This window comes from Dermacentor variabilis, chromosome 5 (genome assembly GCF_050947875.1).
Source record: "Dermacentor variabilis isolate Ectoservices chromosome 5, ASM5094787v1, whole genome shotgun sequence".
Lineage (NCBI taxonomy): Eukaryota > Metazoa > Arthropoda > Arachnida > Ixodida > Ixodidae > Dermacentor > Dermacentor variabilis.
The window spans coordinates 168,586,468-168,599,595 of record NC_134572.1 but is presented as its reverse complement, the minus strand read 5'-3'; the positions used below and the strand labels follow the sequence as shown (position 1 = coordinate 168,599,595).

General features: G+C 46.2%; 1 protein-coding gene across 1 annotated transcript; it reads right to left on the bottom strand.

The window, feature by feature from the left end:
- Positions 1-2,077: 2,077 nt before the first annotated feature.
- LOC142582030 (uncharacterized) lies at positions 2,078-3,038 on the bottom strand. Its single transcript, XM_075691452.1, has 2 exons — positions 2,747-3,038; positions 2,078-2,199 (listed from the first exon to the last, which is right to left on the bottom strand). Exons 1-2 carry the CDS (start codon positions 2,937-2,939, stop codon positions 2,186-2,188), a joined length of 207 nt encoding a protein of 68 aa, XP_075547567.1. The 5' UTR covers positions 2,940-3,038; the 3' UTR covers positions 2,078-2,185.
- Between the last annotated feature and the right edge of the window lie 10,090 nt (positions 3,039-13,128).

Sequence of the window (13,128 nt, the reverse complement as noted above, 5' to 3'; positions counted from 1 at the left end):
AACGGGGTTTTAGCTCGGCCGCTGTTGTCTATACCACATGGAAATGGAAAAGTCCATTTTCTGGACAACCACAGTGCAGGTATCGTTGAGAGTTGTTGCACTTAAGAAAAAAAAAATAAAACTCTAGTGACAGTAGCAAGCCTACCTTTTTATTAGGCTGTCAATATTATCATGAATATTATTGAATGTTGCAAAATGTAAAAGAAATTCAAGTATAAATGCCTATAACTCTCACACAGCTATAAAAGACGATATCAGAATTCCTTATGATGAACGGAATAACTACTAAATCGGACAATATTGATGCATTGCACACCAATTTCTAATATACTACTAACATTGGAGTTGCACTTTTCAAAAATCTTTGTAAGCACTGATACCATTTTGTGTAAGCGGTAAACAAATATACATTTTGTTCACTTGACATGCTTTAGCCGTTGCTGTTGAGATATGCGATAGTTGTTTTTGGTGCAGAGTTACATATGCGTAAACTTCGTGCGTTTTACAGTATATTCGCTGGCCATCCACCTACGCAGGGTCGGGATGGCGAGTCAATTTCTTACTTGCAGACTTTTGTTAAATTCTATCGAAACGTTTTTCCGAATGAAAAATTAAAATCGGCTTCCTAGAGTAACCCTATAAAACTTCACGATCACTCCCAAGTGTACCCCATTTCATTTACTTTGGTACTGCAGTCGTCTCATAAAAACAATTCTGCGTTTTACATGTCTATGAATAGGAAAATCGGAGTTGGTTCCGAGTAAAGCTACCTTATAGGGCGAAATCGCATCCACAAAATTCACAAGCAACGACAAGAAACGACAAGTGTAACGGTCGGGGAGGGCCATCGGAAGGGGCCGCTTACCAAATGTTCTGATTTCTTTCTTCTTCGGAAAGGGAAGGGGCAGTGGAAGCTAGAAATTTTTTATTGTCACTCTGAAGTCCACGCAGCGGCTTCGGCTGGTTACCCCGATTACGTAACTACGATGCCGCACCCAGGCGAATAGTTTCATGATGAACACTATCTTGCCAGCTGCGCCCCGTCGCGACAGCACGAAATGCATGGTACAAACATCTTTCACCATATCACATTTTACTCTCATGACAAATTATTGCCATGTTTTGTAGGTATTACTATTGGCACCACTATTGGCTTGCGACGACACCACTTTGAGTGGCAAACGGAGCTTGATTTCGACCTAGCAGATAGCACCCCATCATTTAGCGCCGACAACACGGAACACCTTTAACTGGCAATGCCGGTAAATAGAAACTACATCGACCGCACTCAGGTCAAGATATACGTCGGCCTCGTGGCAAGTCTAAATTTAATGCAAGCAATTCTCCGATTCGTGCGAGTTTTCTTGTAGCGCGAGCATCTCTGTGTTTTCTCGAGTCAACGACCACGCAACCACCGCCATCCGCAGTCTGGGAGGGGAAGTGGAGACAACGGAGGGGGACCCGCCAATGCTGGCGTCTACATTTTCGTCGCCAGTCCTTGATGCGCGGCACGAAGCCACCGGCAAGCGACGTCCTATTCTGGCACAGTGCCGGTATGGCAGCGATAAGGCCAATGAGTGGAGTGTTGGTTTAGCTGGTTAGGGTTCCCCTCAGCTTTTCAGAATAGGAAGTAGAAATGCAAAAAAGCGCGCATGGCGTCGCCAGGGCCCCTAACAGCTCCGACGCGCTTTCACGACTCGCGCAATGCTTGTCATTACGCGAATACAACTGCACTGGAGTCTACCAATGATTTTTCTAGGCCTATCATTGTACCAGAGCAGAAATGAATTAGTCGCTACTTTTCCCTATGCTAGTGACCACACCATCACATGCGCGGTATTTCGCGTCACCTACATGTCGCGTGGACATTCATTGGCTCTTCTGCACGTTGTGCAAACGCGATCAAATTACGTTTGGATATTGGGCTAAATTGTGCACCATTTCGAGCCTCTGGCTAATGCCTTCCGTCTGCGACCGACCAAGGAGAATGGTTGCATGAAAAAATTGAATCAACTACCAGCTGCTCGACACATGACAGCGAGAACATAGGAAAGACAGAAACGGATGTCTTGTGCTAAGCGTTTATTTTCTCCATCAGGGGCGGAGTAAAGGCGCCATGGTCTGCACGCAGGCGTCACAGGAAATGACGGTGCTCAGTGCCATAGTACCACAACGGCTTTGGCGGCTAGCGCAGAACACCTGCAGAAAGAAGAAAAGGTACATGGTAAGAGCGAAGGGAACGTGCTGTCACGCAAGTGTGACTTTGTGTTGCGTCAAGACGGAACAAGTGATGCATCGTACGAGGGATGCCCGCGACCTCTATAAAGAATAAAAGAGCAAAATTAGCTGTAGCAGTCGTTTTGGTGAGCATGATGTTATGCTCTCGCAAACTATGCAGCGATGGCTCGTCGTTCGTGCCATCAATACTAGTCCACCGGCTGAACAGGTAACCTGAAAGGGGTAGTTCGCACGGCTAAGTGCCACAGACGAGGCTGGATTATGACTTTCCGATTCAAGCCGAGAACACTTTTGCTTTGAAAACATGTTCCTGTGGCTGCTGCCGCGCTGAGCGTGCCACGCAGGTCAACGCTGCTTACGAAAGTTGCCAGTGGAAATATACGCACGACAGCTTTTGGCTATAAAGTATAGAACAACTGAACCAGAATGGCCCGACACTTTTAACCTACAGTTGAGCGCACGCTACCGCAGAACTTGAGCGCGAAAGAAACGTAACAAGTGTACTCGCCTCTGACACACCAGGTTCCACCGCAAGGCTTCGGGCAACATTCGAGGCCGATAGCGGCGCACTCGCCCGGCGAGCACTCGGTGTAGGCACAGTCACTGAAGACGCCTTCGTTGCTGGGACACCGAGCCATGACCGGAACGGATGCCGAGAACAGTAACAACAGGAGCACCAGTGCAGCGGTGGCGGACTTCATTTCGCAGGCTGCAACGGATCCACGGCTAGCTCCCTTGAATGCACGGCAGCGCGCGTGACTTTGTTTGCGTGCCGACGTGCAATCCCATATATACAGACACTGCTCATTCTGTTATCTGCGCACCGGCAGTACCTGAATTCGCTCTTGCTATACCTGCCCTGCGTTAAAGCAGTAAGATAGCAATGGCAAAATAGTCTATCACTGAGTGAGTTTACGCTGATTAAAAAGTGCTTGTGTTGCGTTGACAATATATCACAAAATACGTTAGTGTTGCCTCTGTAAGATAAATGCAACGTGCGCTGCGAGAGCAAGTGCCCTTTTCATGGGTAGTTCTTTGCGATGCAGCAAAGAGTGAAGGCAAGTCCAGCATCCTCATGACAAGCGATAAAGCATGTCTGGCACGTGTACTACTTTACTGCGTTATTTATCGGCTGCTTACTTGATTCAGTCATAAGTGCGAATTTAAAAAGCCGTGACACATATGTAAGTCGCACATTGCTGTATTATGACCAAATGCAAACAAATGTTGTAACGCTCTAGGCACAATAAGTCTTCACTTGCGTAGAAGCGAGAATGTTCCTCTAGCTATCCGGTTCTGTAGCGTTTAATCACATCAGATTTAACAATAGTCGGCACTCCTCAGGCATTTTTGCCAGTCGCGGTGGCTTAGTGGTTATGGTGTTGCGCTGCTAAGCACGAGGTCGTGGGTTCAAATCCTGTCTGCGGTGGCCGCATTTCGGTCAATGTGAAATGAAAAACCACCTGTGTCCCGCCGATTGGGTTCGCGTTAAGATCCTCTGGTGGTGAAAATTAAAGTGCGGATTGCCACGGTAGTGCCAAGTGTCGGTTGTGGACACTTTTATACTGAGCACGTCACCGTGTATTTGCTCCAGCGAGTCTTCTAGAACCTCGTAACGTGAATTTTGATGCAACATCTAAAATGTAAAACATTGACCTTATTATTCTTAAGTGGCACTTTGAGAGCGCTGCTCTTACAGCGCGTGAACGGCCATGTCCCGTGCTTTTATTTATATTAGCGTGCTTCGTTTAGGACAAGGAAAAAGTAACTAGCAAAAAATAGGAAGTTCGAAGCTGCTTCCTTATGTGTTCCACACTACACTCTACTGCATTCTTATGAATGTTCTGTGCTGAAGTCGTCACTTGCGAAGTTTGTTACGTATTGTTGACAAACTAAAATTTCAACAGAATAAAAAACAGTGTGGCTTCTTCTTAATAAGTTTCAACAACGTTATTCGCACGCACCATCCCAGATTCCTTGAGCACATTTCTAAACCCTGGCAAAAGGTCAGCTAAGACAACGTAATAAAGCGAGTATGCGGCGACTTGTTGTTTCTGCATTGGCTGTTGTGAGCGAAGTTTTCTTTTTCGTCGCCCCGTGACGGGGGTGAAGTACATGGTGAGGAGGTCACCGGCTGGCGACGACTTGACGATGTCTGTGAAGTTTATTGCTGTCCCAGTCATCGTAACGAATAGAATTGACGGGCGGACATGTCAAGGAAGCCTAATTTTGAGCACGTAACTGCCATTTATACAGCGCGCTGCTTCTTCTTTTACATCTTGTGTCGATTCATGACGGAGTAACTCGAAATAACAGTAATTCGATCGCTATAAGCACGAAGGTTTTTGCAGGTGCTTGGCTATCCAGCATTGTTTAGGGTTCTGCAAAGCGTTGCAGGTGAACCAGCTAGTTTGTGCAAATCGAATACTATGTGTGTGATGACAGCAGCAAAAACACGAGGACGGTGTAGACGGTCATGGTATGGCAACGGGATAATTCCTACTGCCGTTGTACGACGTAAAGTTGTTACAACATTCCGATTGCTGGGTTTTTCATGCCTGCATAATGGTTGTGACAAAAGACACACGGAATATCACGCAATCTGCGACTAAATCTTATGCAGTCATACGTATCTATATCCAAGTCATGCGGTCTAGCTTATATCGACGGTTGCATTGGCATTCCGGCGAAGAAATGATAAAACGTGATCAAGCTTCGTCGATCATGAAGGCGGTATAAGCCACATAGTTTCTCTGTAGCGTTAGCTGTTACGAAGAAAGTACTGAGGGATCTAGGCTGATCCCTAAGGTGGTGTGATCTAGCACAACGTCTCGAAGCGCGAGCTGTCACTAGGACAGAATGCGAGCAGCTTGCACATTCCGCATGCTCCAAACGACTCGGAGAACTAGCCGCCTTTGCGTGACATCGTGATAAGTATGCATGCGATCACGGTATAGCGATTACTGCATCGAACTGATTTGCTCAATGGCAGTGGTGTGATTCTACAAGCCGCCATGCATACTTTAACAGTGGTCTGAAGCGAGGCGAGAAAGTCACAGCTCCCTGCCTACCAACCAGTTGCAGAGTGCTTGAAATGTGGCACTGATTACTTCGCATTACATTTGTTCAGAACCAGTCCGCTGTGGTAATCGATGATACACGCAGAATATGGCAGGTATCTGGTTATCCATCATTTTGTGGTGTCATTGTAGCGTTACTAGATACAAGGACGCCTTTGACAGATGTGCAAATGGCATCGTCGTTAATGCATCGCGGTCCTGCACTCGTCATGGCGTCATCGCCAGCACGTCACTGTCAACGTTTCGCCGTAATCGTATTTCATCGGCATTGCATTGTCATTGTGCCATCATGGTCACTGAGTCACCGTCATATAGTTGTGGCTAGCCAACATGATAACGCAGCGGTGGTCATACCGTCGTTGTCATTCCATCGTTGCGATGCCATCATGGTTTTTTTGATGGCCGTCATGCTATCATCGTCACTGCGTCGTCGTCACAGGTTATACAGCCATCATAACACCATCGTGGTCGTTACATCATCATTCTGATGTTGTCATACCATTCTTCTAAATTCGTGATTGTCACACTGTTGTGGTCGTTACATGGTCGTCATATATTCGCCCTAATTGGCGGCTGCCATATTTTAGACGACCTAAAGCTTATTAAGATCGAGCAACTTTGCGATGAACGCGTGTCCAACTTCAGTCTGTGCTTATACTTACTAATGGTGGTTAAATAATAAAAGAGTTATTTGCAATTACTAAAGAAATCTGCGCTTAAATCGATTCTCACAGCGCACGGGATTCTCAAGTTTTTTATAAACTAAGCTACGCCTTTTTAAACCCCGTATATTGCAAGGCCTTGCTTTAGAGGCTCACCGAGGTCAGCTTGTATTGAAATGGGAAGTTAGTGTTTATTATGGGTTTTTTGCCGACTTCGGATCAGATGTCAAAACATTCCAAATATTACGTTTATTTGAAGACAACGTATTTTCTTTACTTTGCCTTGCACTCATATGATACAAAAGCTGAAGTGATATAAATGATGCTTTTTTTAAGCGCTATGATTTTTAAGACGAAGCTTTCTTCGGCTGGGCTAAACGATTTACCGTCCATTCGAACGTCTGTCGGTTGGTACCTCCCCAGGAATGTTTGTCGATACGCACCTAATTGTTATGCATGCTACGAAAGCAAGCTCTAGCAGACCGACCTATATATACTGTCCCTCAGTGTTACGGAACAAAGTGTTGCCAGTGAGCGCCACCTGTGTTCTGCGTAACTCAACAATATTTCATGAGAGAAAACTGACTCGTGTTGGATTTTAAGAACCTCCAAAGCCCACGTACTCCCTAATTCAATAACGCATGAAAATCGACGGCTTCTGTGAGCTCCTAAAATGGCTAATACTTTCGTTTTCGCATATATTATAGATTTAGTAATGTTATAACGTTTTCTTCTGGAAATGGGCATGCGTCGGCGGGTGTGTGCCCATTCTTATCCAGATCATTAAAAAACACGTGCGGAACTTTCGCGCAAGGCTTATAAAAGCGATAAATACACTTACATACTCGTGGTACTTTGCTCTGCATAAACCAGTTCATAGCCTAATTCTCTCGACAAATAACAAACATCACCTTAAACCTCCTCACGCAGCAGCGTCGGCTTCTGCTTATGTACATCCGCTTGAACTGGTGTTTGCATTGTGTACGCGTTACTGTCTAGACAATAATATTAGACGACTAAACAAGTTGCGCCCCGTGTAATCTATAAACAAAGATTTCCTATTATACCAGTCTGGATAGGGTCACAGTAAAAACAGTTGTAGGCATCTCATTTTGTTTAGCATTGTTTATTTACCCCCTTTGCGATAGCTTCGACTCACGAAGATCCTAACATGGACGTTGGATCAAATTTTTAAAATCTTTTAAGTCAATCATTTCCTACGTGGAAAGCACGCCGATATACACAAACAGACAGTGTGTATCCAGATGCGCGCGAGGCTCACCAAGGCTCTATAACTCGCATTGGGAGCGTGAAGACGAAGCAGAAGTTCATCAACAGCTGCTGTTGGCAGGAATTTTGGAGAGACCATCAGTAGGCAAGTAAACGTACACTTATTTCATTTCCGTTAGTTTCTTATCGCATTTCGTATGATTCGCACAACCGCTGAGCATAGTCTTTTAGAGAACGTAAACCAAGTCGGGGGGTGTCCAAAACATTACACTATTTTACCTGGCGCAGAATTTTTGCGCCCCAAATTATCCATGTCTGTCAATAATTTCCGAGTTAGTTTAGTGATGGGATTTGAGGATCCCACTGTGATACGCAATCTGTTAGCGAATACCATGAATAAGTGTTTTAGTTATGTTTTTTTTCTTTGTTGCTGCCAGTTTCTCCCTTGACCTTAGGTAGTAGTGGGTACAAAACATTAGTAGATACACGACAGTGATATACATAACCAGATTTCAATAGTATTATAAAAAAGATGCAATGTAAACGAAGTACATGAGGAAGACAAACAAATCATTTGAAGAACGGATTTCTGGTGCTGCTGTTTCAAACACGTATGTACAGGCGCCGACAAAAGTGGTATACTCCACGCAGTCCACGCAGCGGGAGCCGGTGCAACGGCAAACTGCATCGCAACGCATCTACAGGCAGCATCTGGGATCATGTCTGCCGATGAGAAAGCGCACCCATTGGCTGTCTCGATCCCATATTATGCCTGTAGATGGCGTCGCGATGCAGTGTACCGCTGCTCCGGCTCCCGCTGCGTGGACTGCGTGGAGTATACGACTTTTGGCGGCGCCTGCACATAGACAATCCATTCAATCTAGGAAATGCAAGGAAATACAAGAAGAAAGTAAACTACGCAGGTCATAACAGGGTAAAATAACCGGTGGATAAAAAGAAAAAAAACAACAGTAAGTTACAAGTGTTGTACCTAACATGCACAACAAGGGCTGTGAAAGCTGACTTGGATGAGAAGATGGTTGAGATAGTGCGTGCTCGTGAAGTTGGTGAAAAATAAAGGTGTCTAGAATTATTATTACGAAAGCAATAATATGGACACGTCAGGTGCATTTCTGCCGTCACCGTCGCGGTGAGGATCCGTATAAAATTCAAGCGTGATAAGATCGACTTCGCTACGCGCCGTATGCGGGAGTGAAAACTTGCGAGGGTGAGCAGGCGAACGCGGCTCAAGCTCACGCACGCAACAGACGAGCGGGGAGGAAAGGCGTTGCCTTCTGTCACGCACAAAGCTTCGTGGGGAGGGTAGAGAAGGGGGAGGGAGTGTTCTACTCCGGGTGGCCGCGCGCGCCCTGCCAAACCGCTGTATACTGAAAACCATGTACGATAGGTACAGAGTCAGCGCAGCGCTGTGTTTTTGCGACTTAGTTCACGTGGATTCGAGCGGCTGCAGGAAGATCAATTCGCTCGCTGTTGCTGCCGCGTTTCCTCACTGCAGCGTTTCCATAGCAAGTGTCCGCGGTCATTGAGTGAGATTTGTTTCTGTGTGCCTGTGCGCACGTGAAACTTGCTTGTTAACTAGTTAGTATGCCTATATTTTACCAAGTTTTCACGGCCAATAAAAGTTCAATCCTTACTTGGTATAGCTGGCCAATAATTTGCTATCGCAATGAATGCTTCGCCTTTCGCGCGAAACTACGACTTTTTTTTTGCAGTTGTTTATTCGCAGACATAGGGCCCTGCATGTAACGTAAAACTATTCCAATATGTTTACATTCATATCTCCTGACGTCAAATTTGCCTAACCGTTGACGCAAGCATTGGGCGGCGACCCACACGGCTGTCTGAACAGACCAATCAAACGCTCTCCTTGTTTATAGGAGATCACTTTTGTTTGCTTTAAAAATGAATAACATTGCCTACAGTGAGTGGCTTGTCTTATCTAAGCGGCTGACAAGAGGCAAGGAGCATGCTCAAGTGGAGAATGGGGCCAAGCCAGTGCACTGAAATTCGATAACCGGATGAAGAGGGTGGTGCTGGCGTCTGCGACTGGTCGGTTTTCCCTTATTTGGCTTCAGTAGGCTGGTAGAAAATCGCGGCGGCATGGAACGGAGCGTTAAGAATGCCTCTAAAACTGATCCTCAGCAAAGAAGAGTTGGCAGAGCGAGGTCGTAAGCGTGCCGAAAGGGCTTTAAAACGTTGCAGAGCCACGCAAAAAGGTTTATTGTGCGCCGATAAACCGTCGCTCTCCGGCAGGTGTGAGTAGCCAGTGCCTGAGCGATCGGCGGTAGCCATCTTTTATTCCTTTCTGAACGGGCAGGCTGCGGCTATTGAAAAAAAATTCAGTTTTGTTCGGCATATTAGTGCACCTTTAACGCGTACACGTCACTTTGACGTGGTGAGTTTCGCGCTCTTGTGACGTCGCGTGACTGGCAGGTGAAGTGGATACAGCCCGAAGCTCAAATAGCCGAGGGTTATAGGCTAAAAGACGTCGACTCAGAAATATTTTTTGTTAGGTCGAATGATGCATAATCAATCTGTACATGTCATATCAGAGGGGAGCTATGGCGGTTTTCGTGACGTCGCGTGACAAACCGGCGAGGTGGGGTTGCTTCAAAAAATTTTTGACCAATCGGGGAGGGCTGATTGTAGAATTGGATTAGAAAAGTTTAGAATAGCTGTACGTTATAGCACCCCTGATTGATTGCACTACTGCACACTGAAGTGCGCTTTCATTCAGCTTGTTTTACTGGCGGATATTGCGAGGTCAATCTGAGACTTCCACTGTTTCGGCTACATGCGACCTACGACCACAGCTTTCGGTCCAATACACTGCGTCACTTGCTTGCGTACGTCACCCATAAGCACGACGGTATGACGACCCCACTTTCAGAACGATGTAATGACTAAGTAATGATGCCGGTGGAAGGACAGAAGCGGCATGATGACAAGGGCCGGACAATAATGAGGCTAGGGTTATGAAGTGATAACTGTGTTATAAAGATTACAACGTGAAAACGACGGCACGAGGACAATGAAATGAGGGCATGACGACGATGGTGTGACACCGAATGCATGACAGCGATTGTTTCACGATGATGCAGTGGTATAGATTGCATGACAATGGCGCCGTAACTAAGATTGAATGAAGGCTGCGTGATTACTATGCATTGCATGCTGTGGTTTTACGTGCCGAAACCATGCTATGATTATGAGGTACGCCGAAGTTGGGGACTCCGCAGTAATTCCGGCCTCTTCGGTTTCTTTAATGTGTACCCAATGCACGGTACACAAGCGTTTAGGAATTTCGCTCCCATAGAAGTGCTGTCGCCGCGGTGGGGATTCAAGCCCACGCCTTGTGTCTTAGCAGCACAATGCTACAGCCTCTACACCACTATCGCGCGCGTATTATTTCAATAGCATATATAACAAGGAAAGATGTCGGTGAAACGACGAGGGCCATATGACAGCTACGGCATGACGACGACGGAATTAAGTTTCTGAAGCGATGACGATGGTAAAACGACAGCGTGATCATGTCGTCATGACGGCAATCGTATGATGACCACTCTGTGTCAACGATGGCGTGAGGATGGTGGCATGGCGAATGAGGAAGGACGAGGAAGTTCGAATGACGACGCTGGAACGACCTCGAGGGCTTCACAATTACAGTATGACGTCGAGTGCAAGACGACGATCGTATGACGACAATGTTATGAGCACGGTGGGAACGCAATAAGGTTGCGAGGACTGTATTACGACGCTGACGTGACGACGACTGCATCACGAAGACTACATGACAACAATGACGCGAGGGTAGTAATGTGACGACGACGGCATCACGAGAGTCAATGACGAAACTGGAGTAATGATGATGAAACGATGACGATGGCATCATGACGACCCTATCGCAACTAATACAAGACGGCAGTGTGATGACGGTGGAGTGACGGCTACGCCACGACGAGAGCTTCATGACATGGCTTCAATGACGATGATCCAAAGATCACGACGGCACCACGCCAACGTCCGCATACCTAGCGGCCCAAGCTGTTCGACAACTTGGGACACTGAATCGGCGTAGAAGGTGCGACGACAATGACATGACGAGAGTCAAGTGACAAAGCTGGAATGACCACGATAGAACGACCACGACGCCGTGACGAGCCCGAGCACATACTTAGTAGGCCAAGCTGGCTCGCAACTTGTTCCACTGGGCGAGCGTGATTGTTTGACAGACAGACAGACAGACAGACAGACAGACAGACAGACAGACAGACGGGCGGACGGACGGACGGACGGACGGACGGGCGGACCGACAGACAGACAGACAGACAGACAGACAGACAGACAAGACTGGCACATACAGACAGGACAGACATAGACAGAGAAGACAGACACAGACAGACAAGACAGACACAGACAGACAAGACAGACAGACAGACAGACAGACAGACAGACAGACAGACAGACAGACAGACAGACAGACAGACAGACGGACGGACAGACGGACAGACGGACGGACGGACGGACGGACGGGATTCATTGATTGAATGAATGATGGATTAATTCATTGATTCATGGATGAATGGGCAGATGAACTGACTAATTGACTGATGTATGGATTGATTGATTGATTGATTTAGAAAACCCGAAAATACTGGCTCCGAACGGGGCTTCATAACATATATAGCACTTCTATAGGCAATACAGGTTCATTGCTTCATCCACACAAACCCAACCTTAGCTCTTATTCAATTGCACGGCCTGACTAACATCAGGCCGTGCAGTTGAATGAAGGAATTGAACTGCAATTGAACAAAGGAACTCGGATACGTTTCTCGCAGTACTCCTGAGGTGAGAACTATGGGTGTCAGACTTTAGAACCTTCCACAACTTTTCTAAATGATAACAAGGTAATCGAAACGCTAATGCACGAGTTGCCAAGAAAAATATTCTGCAAAAATTTTATGGATCTCCCACTTACGTCATAGCACACGACTTTGACCTATTGTATTCTTGACGGGGTATATTATTTATTTATTTATTTATGTTTGAGTGCTCTTTCTGTTGTTTCATTTCACAGCTGTAGTTCGAAAAATGAATATGTAGAAATCTTTATTTACAGCACAGAACTGTGGATGTTCCTTTTCTGTATGATTATAAGACTGCCATACAAGGAAGCTTGTTGCCGTCTCAAATGCACTCTTCGCCATCACCTAGAAGGTAGGCCGTATGCACAGCCTTTGGCCTTCCACCTGGTACGGTGATATATATTCCAATGCTGAACGTGAAAAATAAATCTCGCAATAAACTTTCGAACTTCCGAATCCTGGGACAAAAACACTTATCTCCCTAAAAGTGCCTGAAGTGCTCTACGAATCCTAATCACACACACAAAAGAAAAAGAAGTAGAAAAATATTTGGGGCAGCTTCGCACTTGTGGTTCGAAGACTGGGCAAAAAGCGAAGCTGGCAGCTCCACCTAGGTTATTCTTGGTTGGTATAAGTTTATGCCTTGTTATGCTTGGAGACATGGCCAAGTTTTCTGCGTGGTTATGATTTGAGACTCGGTCAAGCTTTCGGTGTGGTATCGTCGTTAGCCCCCCAAAGAGCAATGCGTCCTCACCCCGGTAAACCTCGACCTCTTCTTCGTCTGTACCGGGTGAAACGTGCACATTGTCAAGGAGTACCTCGGATGACTTTGGATCTACTCTGTCTAGAAACGTATCACGCGAGTCGATTGCAAACTCCCTCTTCTTTTTCCAGCTAGATCTTTTGCCGATCTGAATCAAGACCGGCTTGTGATCGCTGTGGTAGACTGGAAGCGGCATGTTAATCATTTGGACGCTAGCCGAATCGAGCTTACCAAAAAGCAAATGTATACACGTTCCCCGAATG

Excerpts from the sequence above, each read along its gene's own strand:
- LOC142582030 (XM_075691452.1), bottom strand. The coding sequence starts at position 2,939 with ATGAAGTCCGCCACCGCTGCACTGGTGCTCCTGTTGTTACTGTTCTCG.